This window comes from Panulirus ornatus, chromosome 39 (genome assembly GCF_036320965.1).
Source record: "Panulirus ornatus isolate Po-2019 chromosome 39, ASM3632096v1, whole genome shotgun sequence".
NCBI classification, from domain to species: Eukaryota; Metazoa; Arthropoda; class Malacostraca; order Decapoda; family Palinuridae; genus Panulirus; species Panulirus ornatus.
Window position 1 is genome coordinate 5,958,745 of NC_092262.1, and position 26,151 is coordinate 5,984,895.

Below are 26,151 nucleotides of genomic sequence, written 5' to 3' on the forward strand. Positions count from 1 at the left end.
CATCCACTGAAGATACAAATAATCAAATAAAAATTTCACCTTCTTAACATTGAGCAACAATAAACATTTACTACTTATAATAAAACCATCAACTAATTATCAGTCATATAATTATCCACATCAACATAACTTTAGTCAAACTTCATCTCTCGACTACGCATTAACAATGTATATGATATTCAAAACCCAAGAATAACTCGGTTCCATACATATTTATGATAAAACTTTATAAAGGTCTCTAATCTACTGGTATTTACCTTAACCTGAAATGGTTGACCAATTTTGATGGTATCAATATCTATCAGATCAAAGGAAACATCCTGTTTGTCAGTCTTATACTCATAGTACTGCTGAGCCCTGCGACAGCCACGAATGGCATTGTGGATAGCAAGACGTTCACCTTCTGATCCTTCTACATTCTTGTATTCATTTATTATATCCTCTTTGTCTTTATCCCCATCATCATCCTTCACAGCAGGATTTCTTGTAAGGATCTGTAAGGAATACAGTTTTCTTAGTTTCTGTATTATGCTCATCTCCCATATCAGTTTTGTTCACCTACCAAGTGTATCATACAGACATTCTTTTATTGTGAAGAAGGCTTACTAAATCTGAAACTTTAGCTGTTCACTTTGAAATGAGATTTCTAAATCAGATATCCAGGAAAACAATTTATTTTGCTTAGTCAATGATCTGTTGTAAAAAATTTATGAATTAATGTTAACATTGTATGTCCTCTCTGATGACCTGAGAGTTACATTGCAGCCCCCTGATCCTACACAAGAAACAAAAAACATGTAACACTCCATCACACTGATAGAACAGTGGATTGCTCATAACAGAATGTCTTCATCCTTAAAGCAACTTATCAACCTCCTAGCCCATGATAGACATGAATCCACCTATAGCTCCCATACTCCTATAACTTTGAAAGATCATCCATCCCCACACAAATAAACTCCAGCCACATAAGTTCCACTTTTACTTGAGCCCTTAGGGTGTATGACATTGAGCTACTTCCAGTCTTTGGTGTTAGTTGATAATTTGAATTGAGAAAACTTGATGCTGCAACATTTTACCAATCAACAAGTTACTGGTGGACATTTTTGTAAACATTTATCCCCTTTTGACAACATTAACTTTTGTTGATGCTTTATTTGTTGCTTAAGATAATTCCCTGCTTTGTCGCCTTACTAATGAAAGATCCATAATCAATTATTAAGCTACTGCTAGATAACCCTCTGTCATTGCCCATTACTTTTTAGTGATTATTTTACATATTTCTTTTCACTGTGAGATTGATACACTTACCGCTCGGCCTACATGATACTTGTTCATCCTCAAACGACTCCATCCCCAGTCACTATCTGGATCCTCACCCCAGTGCATCACATCAGCGTTAACTTCAGCAAATACGAAGGGAGCATCATAGTTAAGGCCAATGTCACCACGTCTAATAGCTTGTAAGGAAATTGGTCCACACTGCATCTTGTCTGAGAAGATATTGTTGAAAAATGATATCACTCTAATGTATTATTGAAAAAGATTTTAGTATTAACATAAACTAAACTTACTTTTAGGAAAGTTTACTTCAAGCACATTATCCACTTTATGTTCCCTTTCTGAAGGAACTGTATGTTATTTCTCTATCAAAGCTTATGTGAACTTACTGTATGTAAGCAACAAGAGCATGACGGCGAGGGATGGCACCTTTCTCTGGGGTCATGTATGTAAATTATGTATCATAAACTGTTTTCATACATGGGGAGGGAGCTTTAAGCTTATGGAGACCCATCTCAATAGTAGGTTTATTCTGAATTTTTCAATACGTTTTATTCAATTGCTCAATCTACAAAGCCACTATTCTATTGTTAGATATGCTTTTGCAAATTTTTCCTGATTTTTCTTCTTCAGTTGAACATTTCAAAAGATTTCCCTTATTTAGTTTCTACACTCCATTTCTTTGCTGTTTATTACTTATCAGCATTTACATAAAATTATTTCAAGACTACTTTCCCATTGTTGGATATTCCTGTTCTTTTTGCATTGGTGCACTGGGTATTGTGTAATTACAAACTGGTCATAACACTATTTCTGCAGTATGGGGAGCAAGTTTTTATGTTTTGTGGCTCCATCTCTAATGCCTTTTTAACTGTTTTATAACTTTTTAAACATCTTCGCACTTTTAACGTTTACTGCTTCTTTGCTGAACACATTCCATTCGTTCATCATTGTACTTTAAGAAAAGAAGTTCTTCCCATCTTTCCTAAATTGTGTCCTCCATACTTTCTTTGTGTGCTTTCTAGTATTTACATTTATTTTTACACTGAAAAGCTATCCAGTATCTACCTTGTTTTTTTTTTTTTTTTTTTTTTTTTTTATACTTTGTCGCTGTCTCCCGCGTTTGCGAGGTAGCGCAAGGAAACAGACGAAAGAAATGGCCCAACCCCCCCCCCATACACATGTACATACACACGTCCACACACGCAAATATACATACCTACACAGCTTTCCATGGTTTACCCCAGACGCTTCACATGCCTTGATTCAATCCACTGACAGCACGTCAACCCCTGTATACCACATCGCTCCAATTCACTCTATTCCTTGCCCTCCTTTCACCCTCCTGCATGTTCAGGCCCCGATCACACAAAATCTTTTTCACTCCATCTTTCCACCTCCAATTTGGTCTCCCTCTTCTCCTCGTTCCCTCCACCTCCGACACATATATCCTCTTGGTCAATCTTTCCTCACTCATTCTCTCCATGTGCCCAAACCATTTCAAAACACCCTCTTCTGCTCTCTCAACCACGCTCTTTTTATTTCCACACATCTCTCTTACCCTTACGTTACTTACTCGATCAAACCACCTCACACCACACATTGTCCTCAAACATCTCATTTCCAGCACATCCATCCTCCTGCGCACAACTCTATCCATAGCCCACGCCTCGCAACCATACAACATTGTTGGAACCACTATTCCTTCAAACATACCCATTTTTGCTTTCCGAGATAATGTTCTCGACTTCCACACATTTTTCAAGGCTCCCAAAATTTTCGCCCCCTCCCCCACCCTATGATCCACTTCCGCTTCCATGGTTCCATCCGCTGCCAGATCCACTCCCAGATATCTAAAACACTTCACTTCCTCCAGTTTTTCTCCATTCAAACTCACCTCCCAATTGACTTGACCCTCAACCCTACTGTACCTAATAACCTTGCTCTTATTCACATTTACTCTTAACTTTCTTCTTCCACACACTTTACCAAACTCAGTCACCAGCTTCTGCAGTTTCTCACATGAATCAGCCACCAGCGCTGTATCATCAGCGAACAACAACTGACTCACTTCCCAAGCTCTACCTTGTTATATATCAATTTAAAATTTACAAGGTAGTGATCATGTCCCTCCTTTTCTTGCTTTCTTCCACAGAGCCAGTTCAGTGACTGCTGTTCTTTCTTGTACCACGTCTTCCTCAATTAAGGTAGATTTTTTGTTGACCCTCCACTGAACCTTTTCATGGAAATATGAACTCTCCTCAAATGGTGTGACTGAACTGATGATGATGACATATATTCTTTTTTGGTTCAAATACTTACTGTTACCATTCTCTTATTTACCTTACCATCTTACAGACCCTCTTCATATCCATATAACTGACAGCAATTTTAATAGATTATTTACCTCCTTGACAATTCTCCCAGTGTGGTCATCTGATAACGAGCTAGGTACTATGTTAACCCCAAGTCCCTCTTCATATAGAGACTCCTGCAAGATAGCAATCACTGATGGTCTCATTTCAGGATAAGCCATCTCCATTGTTTTGCATTGAAGTATTTTTTTTATTTATTTTCTTCAACCAGCTTGAAAATCTAAATTCTCCACCAGCCTCTTATGCTGTGGAGTGTGAAATATCTTCTAACAATATCATTATCAATATTGCAAGGGACCAAAGCTGGAGCTGATCTGACCTCGGTTACTATGTAGGTTAGAATAACATTTCATATTTTTGTCATGACATTTGCATCAAAAGCAAACACACTTGGGTATGATACAAGTTTCAGTGGCAAATCATTTGTAAGGGTCAGGAAAACTACTAGCCCCAATACTAAGCACTTTGGAAGACTATTCCACCTCAGTTAGAAAAGGCAGCTCTCATGTAAGTTCATTATTTTTCAAATGTTTCTGGGCTTCAAGCAAGTTTCATATCTCACTTGGCAGTACATCAGATAGTCTTTCCATCCCTTTTGCTGGACCATCATGAATTTTTCAAATCTTTTTGACATATTTCAGAGCATGGCAAAGGAAAGAGAAAGGGAGAGAAATACTGTATGTGTTTGAACCATGATGCTATATATATCGCTGATCCACATTATGTAAATGGGATTGGAATAGAATATTCCAGATAAAAGTGGATTGTTTGGACATTTTGGATCCATCTCCAGGTTTAAGATCAGTCTAGAAACAAAGGAAAATATGAAGCATGAAAAGAAAGCATAATATAAATTGCTCCTCCCTTTTCGAAGACATATAAAGCAATACCTTAATAACAAAAATTGTTGTTTAGTTAAATGTAGATACAATGATATCCAGAATAGAAAACACAAGTACTGTACTGTTATAAAATTATGCCAATTATATTCCTCAGTTAATGATTTACCACAAAAATAATCAAAAATAATCATCATGAGCACATGCAGATATAGTGGTTTATTATGAAGCCAGTCCATGTTTTATATATACTGGGGTTAATGTGCTATCCCTGGGGATAGGGGAGAAAGAATACTTCCCAAGTATTCCCTGCGTGTCGCAGAAGGCAACTAAAAAGGGAGGGAGTTGGGGCTGGAAATCCTCCCCTCTCGTTTTTTAATTTTCCAAAAGAGGAATAGAGAAGAAGGCCAATTGAGGATATTCCCTTAAAGGCTCAGTCCTCTGTTCTTAATGCTACCTCGCTAATGCAGAAAATGGCAAATAGTATGAAAAGAATGTGTTTGATGATAGAGTGGCAGATATAGGGTGTTTTGGTCAAGGTGGTGTGCAAAGTGAGAGGGTTAGGGAAAATGATTTGGTAAACAGAGAAGAGGTAGTAAAAGCTTTGCGGAAGATGAAAGCTGGCAAGGCAGCAGGTTTGGATGGTATTGCAGTGGAATTTATTAAAAAAGGGGGTGACTGTATTGTTGACTGGTTGGTAAGGTTATTTAATGTATGTATGACTCATGGTGAGGTGCCTGAGGATTGCCGGAATGCGTGCATAGTGCCATTGTGCAAAGGCAAAGGGGATAAGAGTGAGTGCTCAAATTACAGAGGTATAAGTTTGTTGAGTATTCCTGGTAAATTATATGGGAGGATATTGATTGAGAGGGTGAAGGCATGTACAGAGCATCAGATTGGGGAAGAGCAGTGTGGTTTCAGAAGTGGTAGAGGATGTGTGGATCAGGTGTTTGCTTTGAAGAATGTATGTGAGAAATACTTAGAAAAGCAAATGGATTTGTATGTAGCATTTATGGATCTGGAGAAGGCATATGATAGAGTTGATAGAGATGCTCTGTGGAAGGTATTAAGAATATATGGTGTGGGAGGAAAGTTGTTAGAAGCAGTGAAAAGTTTTTATCGAGGATGTAAGGCATGTGTACGTGTAGGAAGAGAGGAAAGTGATTGGTTCTCAGTGAATGTAGGTTTGTGGCAGGGGTGTGTGATGTCTCCATGGTTGTTTAATTTGTTTATGGATGGGGGTTGTTAGGGAGGTGAATGCAAGAGTTTTGGAAAGAGGGGCAAGTATGAAGTCTGTTGGGGATGAGAGAGCTTGGGAAGTGAGTCAGTTGTTGTTCGCTGATGATACAGCGCTGGTGGCTGATTCATGTGAGAGACTGCAGAAGCTGGTGACTGAGTTTGGTAAAGTGTGTGAAAGAAGAAAGTTAAGAGTAAATGTGAATAAGAGCAAGGTTATAAGGTACAGTAGGGTTGAGGGTCAAGTCAATTGGAAGGTGAGTTTGAATGGAGAAAAACTGGAGGAAGTGAAGTGTTTTAGATATCTGGGAGTGGATCTGGCAGCGGATGGAACCATGGAAGCGGAAGTGGATCATAGGGTGGGGGAGGGGGCGAAAATCCTGGGGGCCTTGAAGAATGTGTGGAAGTCGAGAACATTATCTCGGAAAGCAAAAATGGGTATGTTTGAAGGAATAGTGGTTCCAACAATGTTGTATGGTTGCGAGGCGTGGGCTATGGATAGAGTTGTGCGCAGGAGGATGGATGTGCTGGAAATGAGATGTTTGAGGACAATGTGTGGTGTGAGGTGGTTTGATAGAGTAAGTAATGTAAGGGTAAGAGAGATGTGTGAAAATAAAAAGAGCGTGGTTGAGAGAGCAGAAGAGGGTGTTTTGAAGTGGTTTGGGTACATGGAGAGGATGAGTGAGGAAAGATTGACCAAGAGGATATATGTGTCGGACGTGGAGGGAACAAGGAGAAGAGGGAGACCAAATTGGAGGTGGAAAGATGGAGTGAAAAAGATTTTGTGTGATCGGGGCCTGAACATGCAGGAGGGTGAAAGGAGGGCAAGGAATAGAGTGAATTGGAGCGTTGTGGTATACCGGGGTTGACGTGCTGTCAGTGGATTGAAGCAGGGCATGTGAAGCGTCTGGGGTAAACCATGGAAAGCTGTGTAGGTATGTATATTTGCGTGTGTGGACGTATGTATATACATGTGTATGGGGGGGGGGGTTGGGCCATTTCTTTTGTCTGTTTCCTTGCGCTACCTCGCAAACGCGGGAGACAGCGACAAAGTATAATAAATAATAAAAATATATATATATATATATTTTTTTTTTTTTTTTTTTTATACTTTGTCGCTGTCTCCCGCGTTTGCGAGGTAGCGCAAGGAAACAGACGAAAGAAATGGCCCAACCCCCCCCCATACACATGTACATACACACGTCCACACACGCAAATATACATACCTACACAGCTTTCCATGGTTTACCCCAGACGCTTCACATGCCTTGATTCACTCCACTGACAGCACGTCAACCCCTGTATACCACATCGCTCCAATTCACTCTATTCCTTGCCCTCCTTTCACCCTCCTGCATGTTCAGGCCCCGATCACACAAAATCTTTTTCACTCCATCTTTCCACCTCCAATTTGGTCTCCCTCTTCTCCTCGTTCCCTCCACCTCCGACACATATATCCTCTTGGTCAATCTTTCCTCACTCATTCTCTCCATGTGCCCAAACCATTTCAAAACACCCTCTTCTGCTCTCTCAACCACGCTCTTTTTATTTCCACACATCTCTCTTACCCTTACGTTACTTACTCGATCAAACCACCTCACACCACACATTGTCCTCAAACATCTCATTTCCAGCACATCCATCCTCCTGCGCACAACTCTATCCATAGCCCACGCCTCGCAACCATACAACATTGTTGGAACCACTATTCCTTCAAACATACCCATTTTTGCTTTCCGAGATAATGTTCTCGACTTCCACACATTTTTCAAGGCTCCCAAAATTTTCGCCCCCTCCCCCACCCTATGATCCACTTCCGCTTCCATGGTTCCATCCACTGACAGATCCACTCCCAGATATCTAAAACACTTCACTTCCTCCAGTTTTTCTCCATTCAAACTCACCTCCCAATTGACTTGACCCTCAACCCTACTGTACCTAATAACCTTGCTCTTATTCACATTTACTCTTAACTTTCTTCTTCCACACACTTTACCAAACTCAGTCACCAGCTTCTGCAGTTTCTCACATGAATCAGCCACCAGCGCTGTATCATCAGCGAACAGCAACTGACTCACTTCCCAAGCTCTCTCATCCCCAACAGACTTCAGACTTGCCCCTCTTTCCAGGACTCTTGCATTTACCTCCCTAACAACCCCATCCATAAACAAATTAAACAACCATGGAGACATCACACACCCCTGCCGCAAACCTACATATATATATATATATATATATATATATATATATATATATATATATATATATATATATATATATATATATATATATTCTTTCAAACTGTTCGCCATTTCCCGCATTAGCGAGGTAGCGTTAAGAACAGAGGACTGGGCCTTTGAGGGAATACCCTCACCTGGCCCAATTCTCTGTTCCTTCTTTTGGAAAATTAAAAAAAAAAAAAAAAAAAAAAAAAAAAAAACGAGAGGGGAGGATTTCCAGCCCCCCCGCTCCCTCCCCTTTTAGTCGCCTTTTACGACACGCAGGGAATACGTGGGAAGTATTCTTTGTCCCCTATCCCCTATATATATATATATATATATATATATATATATATATATATATATATATATATATTGCGCAAAAGATGCTTGTGGCATGAGAAGCGTGGGAGGTGGGTTGATTAGAAAGGGTAGTGAGTGGTGGGATGAAGAAGTAAGATTATTAGTGAAAGAGAAGAGAGAGGCATTTGGACGATTTTTGCAGGGAAAAAATGCAATTGAGTGGGAGATGTATAAAAGAAAGAGACAGGAGGTCAAGAGAAAGGTGCAAGAGGTGAAAAAGAGGGCAAATGAGAGTTGGGGTGAGAGAGTATCATTAAATTTTAGGGAGAATAAAAAGATGTTCTGGAAGGAGGTAAATAAAGTGCGTAAGACAAGGGAGCAAATGGGAACTTCAGTGAAGGGCGCAAATAGGGAGGTGATAACAAGTAGTGGTGATGTGAGAAGGAGATGGAGTGAGTATTTTGAAGGTTTGTTGAATGTGTTTGATGATAGAGTGGCAGATATAGGGTGTCTTGGTCGAGGTGGTGTGCAAAATGAGAGGGTTGGGGAAAATGATTTGGTAAACAGAGAAGAGGTAGTAAAAGCTTTGCAGATGATGAAAGCTGGCAAGGCAGCAGGTTTGGATGGTATTGCAGTGGAATTTATTAAAAAAGGGGGTGACTGTATTGTTGACTGGTTGGTAAGGTTATTTAATGTATGTATGACTCATGGTGAGGTGCCTGAGGATTGGCGGAATGCGTGCATAGTGCCATTGTACAAAGGCAAAGGGGATAAGAGTGAGTGCTCAAATTACAGAGGTATAAGTTTGTTGAGTATTCCTGGTAAATTATATGGGAGGGTATTGATTGAGAGGGTGAAGGCATGTACAGAGCATCAGATTGGGGAAGAGCAGTGTGGTTTCAGAAGTGGTAGAGGATGTGTGGATCAGGTGTTTGCTTTGAAGAATGTACGTGAGAAATACTTAGAAAAGCAAATGGATTTGTATGTAGCGTTTATGGATCTGGAGAAGGCATATGATAGAGTTGATAGAGATGCTCTGTGGAAGGTATTAAGAATATATGGTGTGGGAGGCAAGTTGTTAGAAGCAGTGAAAAGTTTTTATCGAGGAAGTAAGGCATGTGTACGTGTTGGAAGAGAGGAAAGTGATTGTTTCTCAGTGAATGTAGGTTTGTAACAGGGGTGTGTGATGTCTCCATGTTTGTTTAATTTGTTTATGGATGGGGTTGTTAGGGAGGTGAATGCAAGAGTTTTGGAAAGAGGGGCAAAAATGAAGTCTGTTGTGGAGGAGAGAGCTTGGGAAGTGAGCCAGTTGTTGTTCGCTGATGATACAGCACTGGTGGCTGATTCATGTGAAAAACTGCAGAAGCTGGTGACTGAGTTTGGTAAAGTGTGTGAAAGAAGAAAGTTAAGAGTAAATGTGAATAAGAGCAAGGTTATTAGGTACAGTAGGGTTGAGGGTCAAGTCAATTGGGAGGTAAGTTTGAATGGAGAAAAACTGGAGGAAGTAAAGTGTTTTAGGTATCTGGGAGTGGATCTGGCAGCGGATGGAACCATGGAAGCGGAAGTGAATCATAGGGTGGGGGAGGGGGCGAAAATCCTGGGAGCCTTGAAGAATGTGTGGAAGTCGAGAACATTATCTCGGAAAGCAAAAATGGGTATGTTTGAAGGAATAGTGGTTCCAACAATGTTGTATGGTTGCGAGGTGTGGGCTATGGATAGAGTTGTGCGCAGGAGCAAGGTTAAGAGCAAGGTTATTAGGTACAGTAGGGTTGAGGGTCAAGTCAATTGGGAGGTAAGTTTGAATGGAGAAAAACTGGAGGAAGTAAAGTGTTTTAGGTATCTGGGAGTGGATCTGGCAGCGGATGGAACCATGGAAGCGGAAGTGAATCATAGGGTGGGGGAGGGGGCGAAAATCCTGGGAGCCTTGAAGAATGTGTGGAAGTCGAGAACATTATCTCGGAAAGCAAAAATGGGTATGTTTGAAGGAATAGTGGTTCCAACAATGTTGTATGGTTGCGAGGTGTGGGCTATGGATAGAGTTGTGCGCAGGAGGGTGGATGTGCTGGAAATGAGATGTTTGAGGACAATGTGTGGTGTGAGGTGGTTTGATCGAGTAAGTAAAAGGGTAAGAGAGATGTGTGGAAATAAAAAGAGCGTGGTTGAGAGAGCAGAAGAGGGTGTTTTGAAATGGTTTGGTCACATGGAGAGAATGAGTGAGGAAAGATTGACCAAGACGATATATGTGTCGGAGGTGGAGGGAACGAGGAGAAGTGGGAGACCAAATTGGAGGTGGAAAGATGGAGTGAAAAAGATTTTAAGTGATTGGGGCCTGAACATGCAAGAGGGTGAAAGGCGGGCAAGGAATAGAGTGAATTGGATCGATGTGGTATACCGGGGTTGACGTGCTGTCAGTGGATTGAATCAGGGCATGTGAAGCGACGGGGGTAAACCATGGAAAGTTGTGTGGGGCCTGGATGTGGAAAGGGAGCTGTGGTTTCGGGCATTATTGCATGACAGCTAGAGACTGAGTGTGAACGAATGGGGCCTTTGTTGTCTTTTCCTAGTGCTACCTCGCACACATGAGGGGGGAGGGGGATGGTATTCCATGTGTGGCGAGGTGGCGATGGGAATGAATAAAGGCAGACAGTGTGAATTGTGTGCATGGGTATATATGTATGTGTCTGTATGTGTATATATATGTGTACATTCAGATGTATAGGTATGTATATTTGCGTGTGTGAACGTGTATGTATATACAATGTGTATGGGGGTGGGTTGGGCCATTTCTTTCGTCTGTTTCCTTGCGCTACCTCACAAACGCGGGAGACAGCGACAAAGCAAAATAATAATAATAATAATATAATAATATATATATATATATATATATATATATATATATATATATATATATATATATATATATATATATATTTTTTTTTTTTTTTTTATACTTTGTCGCTGTCTCCCGCGTTTGCGAGGTAGCGCAAGGAAACAGACGAAAGAAATGGCCCAACCCCCCCCCATACACATGTACATACACACGTCCACACACGGAAATACACATACCTACACAGCTTTCCATGGTTTACCCCGGACGCTTCACATGCCATGATTCAATCCACTGACAGCACGTCAACCCCTGTATACCACATCGCTCCAATTCACTCTATTCCTTGCCCTCCTTTCACCCTCCTGCATGTTCAGGCCCCGATCACACAAAATCCTTTTCACTCCATCTTTCCACCTCCAATTTGGTCTCCCTCTTCTCCTCGTTCCCTCCACCTCCGACACATATATCCTCTTGGTCAATCTTTCCTCACTCATTCTCTCCATGTGCCCAAACCATTTCAAAACACCCTCTTCTGCTCTCTCAACCACGCTCTTTTTATTTCCACACATCTCTCTTACCCTTACGTTACTTACTCGATCAAACCACCTCACACCACACATTGTCCTCAAACATCTCATTTCCAGCACATCCATCCTCCTGCGCACAACTCTATCCATAGCCCACGCCTCGCAACCATACAACGTTGTTGGAACTACTATTCCCTCAAACATACCCATTTTTGCTTTCCGGGATAATGTTCTCGACTTCCACACATTTTTCAAGGCTCCCAAAATTTTCGCCCCCTCCCCCACCCTATGATCCACTTCCGCTTCCATGGTTCCATCCGCTGACAGATCCACTCCCAGATATCTAAAACACTTCACTTCCTCCAGTTTTTCACCATTCAAACTCACCTCCCAATTGACTTGACCCTCAACCCTACTGTACCTAATAACCTTGCTCTTATTCACATTTACTCTTAACTTTCTTCTTCCACACACTTTACCAAACTCCGTCACCATATATATATATATGTACAGAGCATCAGATTGGGGAAGAGCAGTGTGGTTTCAGAAGTGGTAGAGGATGTGTGGATCAGGTGTTTGCTTTGAAGAATGTATGTGAGAAATACTTAGAAAAGCAAATGGATTTGTATGTAGCATTTATGGATCTTGAGAAGGCATATGATAGAGTTGATAGAGATGCTATGTGGAAGGTATTAAGAATATATGGTGTGGGAGGCAAGTTGTTAGAAGCAGTGAAAAGTTTTTATCGAGGATGTAAGGCATGTGTACGTGTAGGAAGAGAGGAAAGTGATTGGTTCTCAGTGAATGTAGGTTTGCGGCAGGGGTGTGTGATGTCTCCATGGTTGTTTAATTCGTTTATGGATGGGGTTGTTAGGGAGGTGAATGCAAGAGTTTTGGAAAGAGGGGCAAGTATATGAAGTCTGTTGTGGAGGAGAGAGCTTGGGAAGTGAGTCAGTTGTTGTTCGCTGATGATACAGTGCTGGTGGCTGATTCATGTGAGAAACTGCAGAAGCTGGTGACTGAGGTTGGTAAAGTGTGTGAAAGAAGAAAGTTAAGAGTAAATGTGAATAAGAGCAAGGTTATTAGGTACAGTAGGGTTGAGGGTCAAGTCAAATGGGAGGTAAGTTTGAATGGAGATGACTGGAGGAAGTAAAGTGTTTTAGATATCTGGGAGTGGATCTGGCAGCGGATGGAACCATGGAAGCGGAAGTGGATCATAGGGTTGGGGAGGGGGCGAAAATCCTGGGAGCCTTGAAAAATGTGTGGAAGTCGAGAAGATTATCTCGGAAAGCAAAAATGGGTATGTTTGAAGGAATAGTGGTTCCAACAATGTTGTATGGTTGCGAGGCGTGGGCTATAGATAGAGTTGTGCACAGGAGGGTGGATGTGTTGGAAATGAGATGTTTGAGGACAATGTGTGATGTGAGGTGGTTTGATCGAGTAAGTAATGTAAGGGTAAGAGAGATGTGTGGAAATAAAAAGAGCGTGGTTGAGAGAGCAGAAGAGGGTGTTTTGAAATGGTTTGGGCACATGGAGAGAATGAGTGAGGAAAGATTGACCAAGAGGATATATGTGTCGGAGGTGGAGGGAACGAGGAGAAGAGGGAGACCAAATTGGAGGTGGAAAGATGGAGTGAAAAAGATTTTGTGTGATCGGGGCCTGAACATGCAGGAGGGTGTAAGGAGGGCAAGGAATAGAGTGAATTGGAGCGATGTGGTATACAGGGGTTGACGTGCTGTCAGTGGAGTGAATCAAGGCATGTGAGGCGTCTGGGGTGGACCATGGAAAGCTGTGTAGGTATGTATACACGTGTGTGGACATGTGTATGTACATGTGTATGGGGGGGGGGTTGGGCCATTTCTTTCGTCTGTTTCCTTGCGCTACCTCGCAGACGCGGGAGACAGCGACAAAGTATAAAAAAAAAAAAAAAAAAAAAAAAAAAAAAAAAAAAAAAAAAAAAAATTTTTCATACTATTCGCCATTTCCCGCATTAGCGAGGTAGCGTTAAGAACAGAGGACTGGGCCTTTGAGGGAATACCCTCACATGGCCCCCTTCTCTGTTCCTTCTTTTGGAAAATTAAAAAAAAAAAAAAAATGAGAGGGGAGGATTTCCAGCCCCCCGCTCCCTTCCCTTTTAGTCGCCTTCTACGACATGCAGGGAATACGTGGGAAGTATTCTTTCTCCCCTATCCCCAGGGAGAAATATATATATATATATATATATATATATATATATATATATATATATATATATAACTCATTTACTTACAGCACAGTCATGACATTCTGAATGAAATGGCATCTGCCTTCGCTGTTAAGCAAATCACATACTCACGATCACTTTCTTCTTGAGGAGTGCTATCAATTGCCTGCCAACCGCCATATCCTGGAGGAAGGTCATTCCTTGCCATCCACACATCATTCCATACGTGGAAATTCCAAATGGAATCCCAGTTGTCGCCATCAGGTCCACCTTCAATTTCATTGCCCGCTTTGTCAAAGAACTTGTCAATAGTAAGGGACGTGTTCGTGTCATGGGCAGAGACAAAGTTGGTAACTGATCGGCATGGAATTCCCAAAGCACGGCAAACTGTAATGAATGATAAAAATATGTTGCATGAGATTAAGCCTTCTTAGGCAATTTTCTCAATTTTTACAATATGTTGCAAAAATGGAACTAAAACAATTATTCAACATGAAATGATACATTTCAAGCATATGAAAATGCATCTTCCAATACCAAGAATATAATTCTGAAATGTAAAAATTTACAATAGCTAATATACTGTATTTGATGACACTAAAAGCTAATCCTCAAAATCACTAAATGACCATATGGAAGTACAAACACAAAACTTGTTTAATACCTGTTGTGACAAGAGCAGAGAAAACCCAGCACTGTCCATACTTGACAGGTTTATATCCATTTCGCATATATTCTTCAAGAATTCTGGCGCTACCAGTCCATTTGTAAGGGGCTGTACCATCACTGTACTCCCCATCCCATCGTCCCGATAGGATGCCCTCTTCATCATAATCATTTACCTTAAATAAATATGTATATTAGAAAAGCAGTTTTGAAAAAGCTTTTTCTTTAGGAAAAACTTAAAATGTAGTTTACTGAAAGAATATCATTGGGAAAGTTACTTACTCCGGCAGAAATTGCTCGAACAACTTGTACTGGGTTCCCACGCTCAGTATCAGCTATGCGACTCAGCTCTAATATGTACACAGACACAGGGAGCGCCACATCATCAAACTGGCCATAAGCCCAGGGCCTTCCTCTAGATCTACTGTAGGCACCAACGTACACTTTGCCTTCGTCATTCATCACATATTCATCTCTCTTCTTGTCATCATCAAGGAATACTGCATCATCTGCAAAACAGAATAATCCATGTTTTTAGATGCATGTTAAATAATTTGTGAAGGATATATGGAAAGTATGAAAATACAGTATTGTAAGGTTATGGAAAACTAGTTTTCAGTTTTTGAGGCAAAGATTTACCATATTTAGAACCATATTTGGACAGCAGTGATCAACTGTTTTAAAACCAGCAGCTCCTATGTAGAAATTTAACCTACCTGGATATTAGAAAAGAAAGAAAAAAAAAATGATGCCCACCCTAAATGTGCCTTGAATATAATTATCAAATATTTGCCAACTTTGTCATATTTTCCCCGGTGATTGTATGTAACCAAAACTCTAGACCTCCTCCAAAATCCATTCTTTGAATAAGTGAACTGTTACTTGCTACAATGCAACCACATTGAACAGATAGTGTCTTAAATATTTAATGCCTACTAACCTTTGCACCAAGGATTGAAAAGAACGAAACAGTCTGTGTCATCTGAGTATAAGTTCATGCCTCGGCCCAGGCTTGTGTCCTGAAGACCACTACGAACATCTAGGCGCCATATGCCCACCATGGTAGTGGCAGGAATGTACACCTATGAAATAAATCAATTCATGAAAAAGAAAGATTCAGGAGTAATCACTGCAGTAATAACACACAGTAATGCAGTAATATATCCTAAACGAGACAACAACTAAGCGAGATAACGAAATATAATCACCTGCACGACAAGATCTTTGCCATTTGTGCCTGGGTCAATTCGACAATCCCAGTGGTCCTTGTTTTTGGTGAATTTCTCATTTTCCACAGTGACGACGTTCATTGTGCCTTTCTGAACTGATGGCTTACTTCCTACGGACAGATACATGTTCTTACAATATATACAGCCATTTCCTGTAACTAAGCAATAACTGCAGTTTCAAGAGAAAAACACCAAGTTTGTTTCATAATAAATTCAATATGATAATGATACTATTAACACCTATGATAAAACTTACCAAATTTAAAATTTAGGACTATACGGTCTCTTTCACTATCAAAGGCCTTCTGAAACCTCATGGCTAGGTAGAAGGTCTGACCACGACGCAGCACTGGCTTGGGGTCTTCTTTATCGTGCACATGATCAAACTTGATAGTATTGTGGTTTTTGGCATTATCCTTGATGTACCAATGGACACGTTCTACCTGGTTTGCTGAAGTAGGTGCTGCAGATGAAGAGCAAAATATAAGAAGGGGTACTGAATTCTTGCTTCATGTAATTAGGCTGAGTACTGTATTGTGAACCTCATTCAACATCAAACTAGTGATTGTCAAGAGCAGCTTAATTTCATGTTTTTCCCCTCCCATTTTCTGCAAACAGAGAAGAGAAGATACATATATGAACAGCAGGATGAGGTGCAGACACTAGGGAACATGATGATGGTGAGGAACATAATGGTGCAAAACAATGAGGATCATGTTCCTGTGAAACACTGAGGAACATATGGTATGGGATACTGAGGATCATATTCCTTTGAAACAGAGAAGGAACATATGGGATTGGAAACAGAGGATCACATTGCCGCAAAACACAGGAACATATGGTATGGGATGCTGAGGATCACTTTGCTGTGAAATACTGAGGAACATATGGTATGGGATGCTGAGGATCACATTGCTGTAAAACACTGAGGAACATATGGTATGGGATGCTGAGGATCACATTGCTGTGAAATACTGAGGAACATATGGTATGGGACACTGAGGATCACATTGCTGTAAAACACTGAGGAACATATGGTATGGGATGCTGAGGATCACATTGCTGTGAAATACTGAGGAACATATGGTATGGGACACTGAGGATCACATTGCTGTGAAATACTGAGGAACATATGGTATGGGACACTGAGGATCACATTGCTGTGAAACACTGAGGAACATATGGTATGGGACAATGAGGATCACATTGCTGTGAAATACTGAGGAACATATGGTATGGGACAATGAGGATCACATTGCTGTGAAATACTGAGGAACATATGGTATGGGACAATGAGGATCACATTGCTGTGAAACACTGAGGAACATATGGTATGGGACAATGAGGATCACATTGCTGTGAAACACTGAGGAACATATGGTATGGGACAATGAGGATCACATTGCTGTGAAATACTGAGGAACATATGGTATGGGACAATGAGGATCACATTGCTGTGAAATACTGAGGAACATATGGTATGGGACAATGAGGATCACATTGCTGTGAAATACTGAGGAACATATGGTATGGGATGCTGAGGATCACATTGCTGTGAAATACTGAGGAACATATGGTATGGGATGCTGAGGATCACATTGCTGTGAAATACTGAGGAACATATGGTATGGGATGCTGAGGATCATGTTGTTGTGAAACAGGGGAACATAATAATGAGATAGAGGAATGGTATGATATTGATGGACATTCTGGAGAACGGCACGTTGTTACGTGTGATGTGAGATACTATGGAACCAGGTGGTGTGAGGTGGTAATGAATATGATGGTATTAGATACTTGAGCATGATGGTATGCGACACTTGAGAAACATGAGTTTGTGAGAGGAATATTAATATCCGCTGCAGTTAGGAACATGATTTTGCATGACACTGGGGACATATGATCCTGTGTTACACTGAGGAACGTGTGTGACATTGGAAGATAACGGTCCGTGAGAGTGAAGTGGATTGTTGTACAAATTATAGCAAGCAAGAACATCAATTCCAAAAGGAAAAAGAAATGTGTTAAAGTTGTAAAAGCCACTTGTCATGATTATGTTTGGGAATGATGAGTGTTGAACATGTGTAAAGGATACCACTGTGAGCGAGAGAGGGATTGCAACTCACGTTTTTCAGCCTCCTCTTCGTTGCGACGGCGCCTGTCGAGGTTGCTGAGGTAGTTAGTCCGGATCGTGTTCATCCAGTTGCTGCTGGTCCTAGTGTTGCCGCGAACCATCTTTACGAATCTGTGGGGTGGGAAATTCACGACTTCAGTCGCTCGTTCGTTCTTGTACTATGTCATGCATTGTAACAGCATATACGATACCTTGCATTATAACACCACACGATGTTATGCATACCACATCCCCTGAGATCCAAATATAGATGAAGGCAGTAATAGAGTCTAATCAGTCGAGTTTCTGAAATTAACAATGGAATTTCGGCTATCCTCATAGATTATGTGTTTTGAAATGCCCGCTTCAAGTACCGTGCTGTCCACCTGCTGGCGAAAACTACAACTACACGTATACATGAGGGACAATTGCAAGGTAGAATACGTTGGGTTTCCTTCATCTATTTTCTGTGATTTCTTTCGCTGTTGGTAAGTTATGAATGGCTTAACTATTCTTACTTTGGAAATGTGTTATAGGCTGAACATAATATGAGTGAAGTTTCTTGTAGCTTTCAGAGATGATTGTGCACTAACATGACTTTCCCATTATATTACAGCAGTGCTGGATTACCCATGGGGCATGCTATGCATGGGCTCATAGACCATGCAAGTTATAAGTGAACTACAAACTATACAAGTGGTTATTATAAGCAAATCTCATGCTTGAGGTAAGAACTTCAGCAAGGCTCATCACGGCATTGAAAAGGTGCTCTCCTTCAGGAGCTGGCTAAAGGCAAGGAATTACTGTTTATAATACTTCATTCCTAGCTCATCAACGGTACTGAAAATCTGGCTGCTGTCAGGGTAGCTAGATAGTATATTAACTGGCTAGTGGCCACATAGACAAGTGGGTGGCTGCACAGTTGCCATGGAGTTTCCTACCGGTATATTCAGAATGAAGTTCTTTTAATGTTAGATAATGATTGTGTGTGACCTTTGAGTTTTGTATTAAAAAAATTCTCTTAAATTTGACTCCTTAAGCGATTCATATATGAGAACTTGCATTCTGACACTATAATCGATATAATATATTCCAAATAACAATGTAGTATATGTTAAATATGATAAAGGATTTTTTTTTATGGTAGCTGAGATGGCACGGGCAACTGAGGCCCTAATCAAGGCCATGCCATTAAATGCTATATATATATATATATATATATATATATATATATATATATATATATATATATATATATATATATATATCCTGAGCATGGACCCATTTTATCGACTAACGGCTGTGGTTGGATGAACAGCTGGGTTGACTGTGCACTGACTGCCACAGCCAGGATTCGACCCTGACCTGTACACCACGGAAGTCCAGATAATTTCAGGTATCGTTAAGTTAGGATCTAGCAAACACCGATAAGTCCAGAAGACTTGGGTAAACCTGGGCATTAATATACTATATTTAAGTTAATCTGGACATCAATAGCTATGCTTAACCTGGACATTAATAGATGTGCCTAAATCAACACGGACATCAACTAGCAGTGCTTAAGTTAACGTAAACATTAATAAGGTAGGCTTAAATTGTCCTGGATAATAATAAGCTACCCTTAGACCAACATGGACTGTGAGGGCGTATGCATAGACTAAGCTGGACATTAATAGGTAGGCTCAAATTATCTGGAACATGTATAACTATGATTATGTTTACCTGGACGTTGAAATAAGCTGTGCTTAAGTTTTCCCAGATATTAACAAGCTATAATTAACCTGGACATGACCATTACTGCTTGTGAAGTTCCTGTGATGTACATAGTACAAAATTTATCTTCGCCAATAGTTGTCCAATGAATATTGAAATGATCAGTACGGCGTGTATCGGTATGGTTGATAGATTTTCTAATGATTACAGTAACCCAGCCATTTTGTTATTTTCATCAAAAAATGAAATAATTACATTTATTGTGGCAAAAGACTGGAATTGTCCCTAACAGTCTTTGGATTACATTATCATGAAAGCAGGGCTGCCAGTTAGAGGCCAGACAAATACGAATTTAGAAATCTTTCGTTCAGTGTTCATTGTTCCCAAAAAGTGGGTTAGACTTTTATGAGATATCAAAATGCTACAGTTTAACCCTACAGTAAGATCATCATATTGGGTATAGCCATATCCTCTGTCCCACAAACCTCACAGAATAAGCCTCCAATAAACTTGGTTGTGTAAGTAGAAATTATAGATTTTTAGTTAGTAGTAGTAGTAGTAGTAGTAGTAGTAGTAGTAGTAGTAGTAGTAGTAGTAGTAGTAGTAGTAGTAGTAGTAGTAGTAGTAGTAGTAGTAGTAGTAGTAGTAGTAGTAGTAGTAGTAGTAGTAGTAGTAGTAGTAGTAGTAGTAGTAGTAGTAGTAGTAGTAGTAGTAGTAGTAGTAGTAGTAGTAGTAGTAGTAGTAGTAGTAGTAGTAGTAGTAGTAGTAGTAGTAGTAGTAGTAGTAGTAGTAGTAGTAGTAGTAGTAGTAGTAGTAGTAGTAGTAGTAGTAGTAGTAGTAGTAGTAGTAGTAGTAGTAGTAGTAGTAGTAGTAGTAGTAGTAGTAGTAGTAGTAGTAGTAGTAGTAGTAGTAGTAGTAGTAGTAGTAGTAGTAGTAGTAGTAGTAGTAGTAGTAGTAGTAGTAGTAGTAGTAGTAGTAGTAGTAGTAGTAGTAGTAGTAGTAGTAGTAGTAGTAGTAGTAGTAGTAGTAGTAGTAGTAGTAGTAGTAGTAGTAGTAGTAGTAGTAGTAGTAGTAGTAGTAGTAGTAGTAGTAGTAGTAGTAGTAGTAGTAGTAGTAGTAGTAGTAGTAGTAGTAGTAGTAGTAGTAGTAGTAGTAGTAGTAGTAGTAGTAGTAGTAGTAGTAGTAGTAGTAGTAGTAGTAGTAGTAGTAGTAGTAGTAGTAGTAGTAGTAGTAGTAGTAGTAGTAGTAGTAGTAGTAGTAGTAGTAGTAGTAGTAGTAGTAGTAGTAGTAGTAGTAGTAGTAGTAGTAGTAGTAGTAGTAGTAGTAGTAGTAGTAGTAGTAGTAGTAGTAGTAGTAGTAGTAGTAGTAGTAGTAGTAGTAGTAGTAGTAGTAGTAGTAGTAGTAGTAGTAGTAGTAGTAGTAGTAGTAGTAGTAGTAGTAGTAGTAGTAGTAGTAGTAGTAGTAGTAGTAGTAGTAGTAGTAGTAGTAGTAGTAGTAGTAGTAGTAGTAGTAGTAGTAGTAGTAGTAGTAGTAGTAGTAGTAGTAGTAGTAGTAGTAGTAGTAGTAGTAGTAGTAGTAGTAGTAGTAGTAGTAGTAGTAGTAGTAGTAGTAGTAGTAGTAGTAGTAGTAGTAGTAGTAGTAGTAGTAGTAGTAGTAGTAGTAGTAGTAGTAGTAGTAGTAGTAGTAGTAGTAGTAGTAGTAGTAGTAGTAGTAGTAGTAGTAGTAGTAGTAGTAGTAGTAGTAGTAGTAGTAGTAGTAGTAGTAGTAGTAGTAGTAGTAGTAGTAGTAGTAGTAGTAGTAGTAGTAGTAGTAGTAGTAGTAGTAGTAGTAGTAGTAGTAGTAGTAGTAGTAGTAGTAGTAGTAGTAGTAGTAGTAGTAGTAGTAGTAGTAGTAGTAGTAGTAGTAGTAGTAGTAGTAGTAGTAGTAGTAGTAGTAGTAGTAGTAGTAGTAGTAGTAGTAGTAGTAGTAGTAGTAGTAGTAGTAGTAGTAGTAGTAGTAGTAGTAGTAGTAGTAGTAGTAGTAGTAGTAGTAGTAGTAGTAGTAGTAGTAGTAGTAGTAGTAGTAGTAGTAGTAGTAGTAGTAGTAGTAGTAGTAGTAGTAGTAGTAGTAGTAGTAGTAGTAGTAGTAGTAGTAGTAGTAGTAGTAGTAGTAGTAGTAGTAGTAGTAGTAGTAGTAGTAGTAGTAGTAGTAGTAGTAGTAGTAGTAGTAGTAGTAGTAGTAGTAGTAGTAGTAGTAGTAGTAGTAGTAGTAGTAGTAGTAGTAGTAGTAGTAGTAGTAGTAGTAGTAGTAGTAGTAGTAGTAGTAGTAGTAGTAGTAGTAGTAGTAGTAGTAGTAGTAGTAGTAGTAGTAGTAGTAGTAGTAGTAGTAGTAGTAGTAGTAGTAGTAGTAGTAGTAGTAGTAGTAGTAGTAGTAGTAGTAGTAGTAGTAGTAGTAGTAGTAGTAGTAGTAGTAGTAGTAGTAGTAGTAGTAGTAGTAGTAGTAGTAGTAGTAGTAGTAGTAGTAGTAGTAGTAGTAGTAGTAGTAGTAGTAGTAGTAGTAGTAGTAGTAGTAGTAGTAGTAGTAGTAGTAGTAGTAGTAGTAGTAGTAGTAGTAGTAGTAGTAGTAGTAGTAGTAGTAGTAGTAGTAGTAGTAGTAGTAGTAGTAGTAGTAGTAGTAGTAGTAGTAGTAGTAGTAGTAGTAGTAGTAGTAGTAGTAGTAGTAGTAGTAGTAGTAGTAGTAGTAGTAGTAGTAGTAGTAGTAGTAGTAGTAGTAGTAGTAGTAGTAGTAGTAGTAGTAGTAGTAGTAGTAGTAGTAGTAGTAGTAGTAGTAGTAGTAGTAGTAGTAGTAGTAGTAGTAGTAGTAGTAGTAGTAGTAGTAGTAGTAGTAGTAGTAGTAGTAGTAGTAGTAGTAGTAGTAGTAGTAGTAGTAGTAGTAGTAGTAGTAGTAGTAGTAGTAGTAGTAGTAGTAGTAGTAGTAGTAGTAGTAGTAGTAGTAGTAGTAGTAGTAGTAGTAGTAGTAGTAGTAGTAGTAGTAGTAGTAGTAGTAGTAGTAGTAGTAGTAGTAGTAGTAGTAGTAGTAGTAGTAGTAGTAGTAGTAGTAGTAGTAGTAGTAGTAGTAGTAGTAGTAGTAGTAGTAGTAGTAGTAGTAGTAGTAGTAGTAGTAGTAGTAGTAGTAGTAGTAGTAGTAGTAGTAGTAGTAGTAGTAGTAGTAGTAGTAGTAGTAGTAGTAGTAGTAGTAGTAGTAGTAGTAGTAGTAGTAGTAGTAGTAGTAGTAGTAGTAGTAGTAGTAGTAGTAGTAGTAGTAGTAGTAGTAGTAGTAGTAGTAGTAGTAGTAGTAGTAGTAGTAGTAGTAGTAGTAGTAGTAGTAGTAGTAGTAGTAGTAGTAGTAGTAGTAGTAGTAGTAGTAGTAGTAGTAGTAGTAGTAGTAGTAGTAGTAGTAGTAGTAGTAGTAGTAGTAGTAGTAGTAGTAGTAGTAGTAGTAGTAGTAGTAGTAGTAGTAGTAGTAGTAGTAGTAGTAGTAGTAGTAGTAGTAGTAGTAGTAGTAGTAGTAGTAGTAGTAGTAGTAGTAGTAGTAGTAGTAGTAGTAGTAGTAGTAGTAGTAGTAGTAGTAGTAGTAGTAGTAGTAGTAGTAGTAGTAGTAGTAGTAGTAGTAGTAGTAGTAGTAGTAGTAGTAGTAGTAGTAGTAGTAGTAGTAGTAGTAGTAGTAGTAGTAGTAGTAGTAGTAGTAGTAGTAGTAGTAGTAGTAGTAGTAGTAGTAGTAGTAGTAGTAGTAGTAGTAGTAGTAGTAGTAGTAGTAGTAGTAGTAGTAGTAGTAGTAGTAGTAGTAGTAGTAGTAGTAGTAGTAGTAGTAGTAGTAGTAGTAGTAGTAGTAGTAGTAGTAGTAGTAGTAGTAGTAGTAGTAGTAGTAGTAGTAGTAGTAGTAGTAGTAGTAGTAGTAGTAGTAGTAGTAGTAGTAGTAGTAGTAGTAGTAGTAGTAGTAGTAGTAGTAGTAGTAGTAGTAGTAGTAGTAGTAGTAGTAGTAGTAGTAGTAGTAGTAGTAGTAGTAGTAGTAGTAGTAGTAGTAGTAGTAGTAGTAGTAGTAGTAGTAGTAGTAGTAGTAGTAGTAGTAGTAGTAGTAGTAGTAGTAGTAGTAGTAGTAGTAGTAGTAGTAGTAGTAGTAGTAGTAGTAGTAGTAGTAGTAGTAGTAGTAGTAGTAGTAGTAGTAGTAGTAGTAGTAGTAGTAGTAGTAGTAGTAGTAGTAGTAGTAGTAGTAGTAGTAGTAGTAGTAGTAGTAGTAGTAGTAGTAGTAGTAGTAGTAGTAGTAGTAGTAGTAGTAGTAGTAGTAGTAGTAGTAGTAGTAGTAGTAGTAGTAGTAGTAGTAGTAGTAGTAGTAGTAGTAGTAGTAGTAGTAGTAGTAGTAGTAGTAGTAGTAGTAGTAGTAGTAGTAGTAGTAGTAGTAGTAGTAGTAGTAGTAGTAGTAGTAGTAGTAGTAGTAGTAGTAGTAGTAGTAGTAGTAGTAGTAGTAGTAGTAGTAGTAGTAGTAGTAGTAGTAGTAGTAGTAGTAGTAGTAGTAGTAGTAGTAGTAGTAGTAGTAGTAGTAGTAGTAGTAGTAGTAGTAGTAGTAGTAGTAGTAGTAGTAGTAGTAGTAGTAGTAGTAGTAGTAGTAGTAGTAGTAGTAGTAGTAGTAGTAGTAGTAGTAGTAGTAGTAGTAGTAGTAGTAGTAGTAGTAGTAGTAGTAGTAGTAGTAGTAGTAGTAGTAGTAGTAGTAGTAGTAGTAGTAGTAGTAGTAGTAGTAGTAGTAGTAGTAGTAGTAGTAGTAGTAGTAGTAGTAGTAGTAGTAGTAGTAGTAGTAGTAGTAGTAGTAGTAGTAGTAGTAGTAGTAGTAGTAGTAGTAGTAGTAGTAGTAGTAGTAGTAGTAGTAGTAGTAGTAGTAGTAGTAGTAGTAGTAGTAGTAGTAGTAGTAGTAGTAGTAGTAGTAGTAGTAGTAGTAGTAGTAGTAGTAGTAGTAGTAGTAGTAGTAGTAGTAGTAGTAGTAGTAGTAGTAGTAGTAGTAGTAGTAGTAGTAGTAGTAGTAGTAGTAGTAGTAGTAGTAGTAGTAGTAGTAGTAGTAGTAGTAGTAGTAGTAGTAGTAGTAGTAGTAGTAGTAGTAGTAGTAGTAGTAGTAGTAGTAGTAGTAGTAGTAGTAGTAGTAGTAGTAGTAGTAGTAGTAGTAGTAGTAGTAGTAGTAGTAGTAGTAGTAGTAGTAGTAGTAGTAGTAGTAGTAGTAGTAGTAGTAGTAGTAGTAGTAGTAGTAGTAGTAGTAGTAGTAGTAGTAGTAGTAGTAGTAGTAGTAGTAGTAGTAGTAGTAGTAGTAGTAGTAGTAGTAGTAGTAGTAGTAGTAGTAGTAGTAGTAGTAGTAGTAGTAGTAGTAGTAGTAGTAGTAGTAGTAGTAGTAGTAGTAGTAGTAGTAGTAGTAGTAGTAGTAGTAGTAGTAGTAGTAGTAGTAGTAGTAGTAGTAGTAGTAGTAGTAGTAGTAGTAGTAGTAGTAGTAGTAGTAGTAGTAGTAGTAGTAGTAGTAGTAGTAGTAGTAGTAGTAGTAGTAGTAGTAGTAGTAGTAGTAGTAGTAGTAGTAGTAGTAGTAGTAGTAGTAGTAGTAGTAGTAGTAGTAGTAGTAGTAGTAGTAGTAGTAGTAGTAGTAGTAGTAGTAGTAGTAGTAGTAGTAGTAGTAGTAGTAGTAGTAGTAGTAGTAGTAGTAGTAGTAGTAGTAGTAGTAGTAGTAGTAGTAGTAGTAGTAGTAGTAGTAGTAGTAGTAGTAGTAGTAGTAGTAGTAGTAGTAGTAGTAGTAGTAGTAGTAGTAGTAGTAGTAGTAGTAGTAGTAGTAGTAGTAGTAGTAGTAGTAGTAGTAGTAGTAGTAGTAGTAGTAGTAGTAGTAGTAGTAGTAGTAGTAGTAGTAGTAGTAGTAGTAGTAGTAGTAGTAGTAGTAGTAGTAGTAGTAGTAGTAGTAGTAGTAGTAGTAGTAGTAGTAGTAGTAGTAGTAGTAGTAGTAGTAGTAGTAGTAGTAGTAGTAGTAGTAGTAGTAGTAGTAGTAGTAGTAGTAGTAGTAGTAGTAGTAGTAGTAGTAGTAGTAGTAGTAGTAGTAGTAGTAGTAGTAGTAGTAGTAGTAGTAGTAGTAGTAGTAGTAGTAGTAGTAGTAGTAGTAGTAGTAGTAGTAGTAGTAGTAGTAGTAGTAGTAGTAGTAGTAGTAGTAGTAGTAGTAGTAGTAGTAGTAGTAGTAGTAGTAGTAGTAGTAGTAGTAGTAGTAGTAGTAGTAGTAGTAGTAGTAGTAGTAGTAGTAGTAGTAGTAGTAGTAGTAGTAGTAGTAGTAGTAGTAGTAGTAGTAGTAGTAGTAGTAGTAGTAGTAGTAGTAGTAGTAGTAGTAGTAGTAGTAGTAGTAGTAGTAGTAGTAGTAGTAGTAGTAGTAGTAGTAGTAGTAGTAGTAGTAGTAGTAGTAGTAGTAGTAGTAGTAGTAGTAGTAGTAGTAGTAGTAGTAGTAGTAGTAGTAGTAGTAGTAGTAGTAGTAGTAGTAGTAGTAGTAGTAGTAGTAGTAGTAGTAGTAGTGTACTAGTCATGGGCCCTCCCAGACTCCTTCCATTGAAATTATACAGTTTCGTTCGGCCGTATTAACCCCAGGGTCGGGTCAGT

General features: G+C 38.9%; 1 protein-coding gene across 1 annotated transcript in view; it reads right to left on the bottom strand.

Moving 5' to 3' along the window:
* Positions 1-26,151, bottom strand: part of LOC139761061 (hemocyte protein-glutamine gamma-glutamyltransferase-like) — a 58,584-nt gene that overhangs the window by 12,184 nt on the left and 20,249 nt on the right. The window contains exons 2-10 of the mRNA XM_071684857.1: positions 17,835-17,953; positions 15,965-16,171; positions 15,688-15,818; positions 15,420-15,561; positions 14,762-14,988; positions 14,478-14,655; positions 13,946-14,200; positions 1,312-1,493; positions 258-494 (exon numbers count right to left, since the gene is read on the bottom strand). Of these exons, the coding sequence (XP_071540958.1) occupies positions 258-494; positions 1,312-1,493; positions 13,946-14,200; positions 14,478-14,655; positions 14,762-14,988; positions 15,420-15,561; positions 15,688-15,818; positions 15,965-16,171; positions 17,835-17,943 (1,668 nt within the window). The 5' untranslated portion in view covers positions 17,944-17,953. The remainder of the gene's footprint in view (positions 1-257; positions 495-1,311; positions 1,494-13,945; positions 14,201-14,477; positions 14,656-14,761; positions 14,989-15,419; positions 15,562-15,687; positions 15,819-15,964; positions 16,172-17,834; positions 17,954-26,151) is intronic.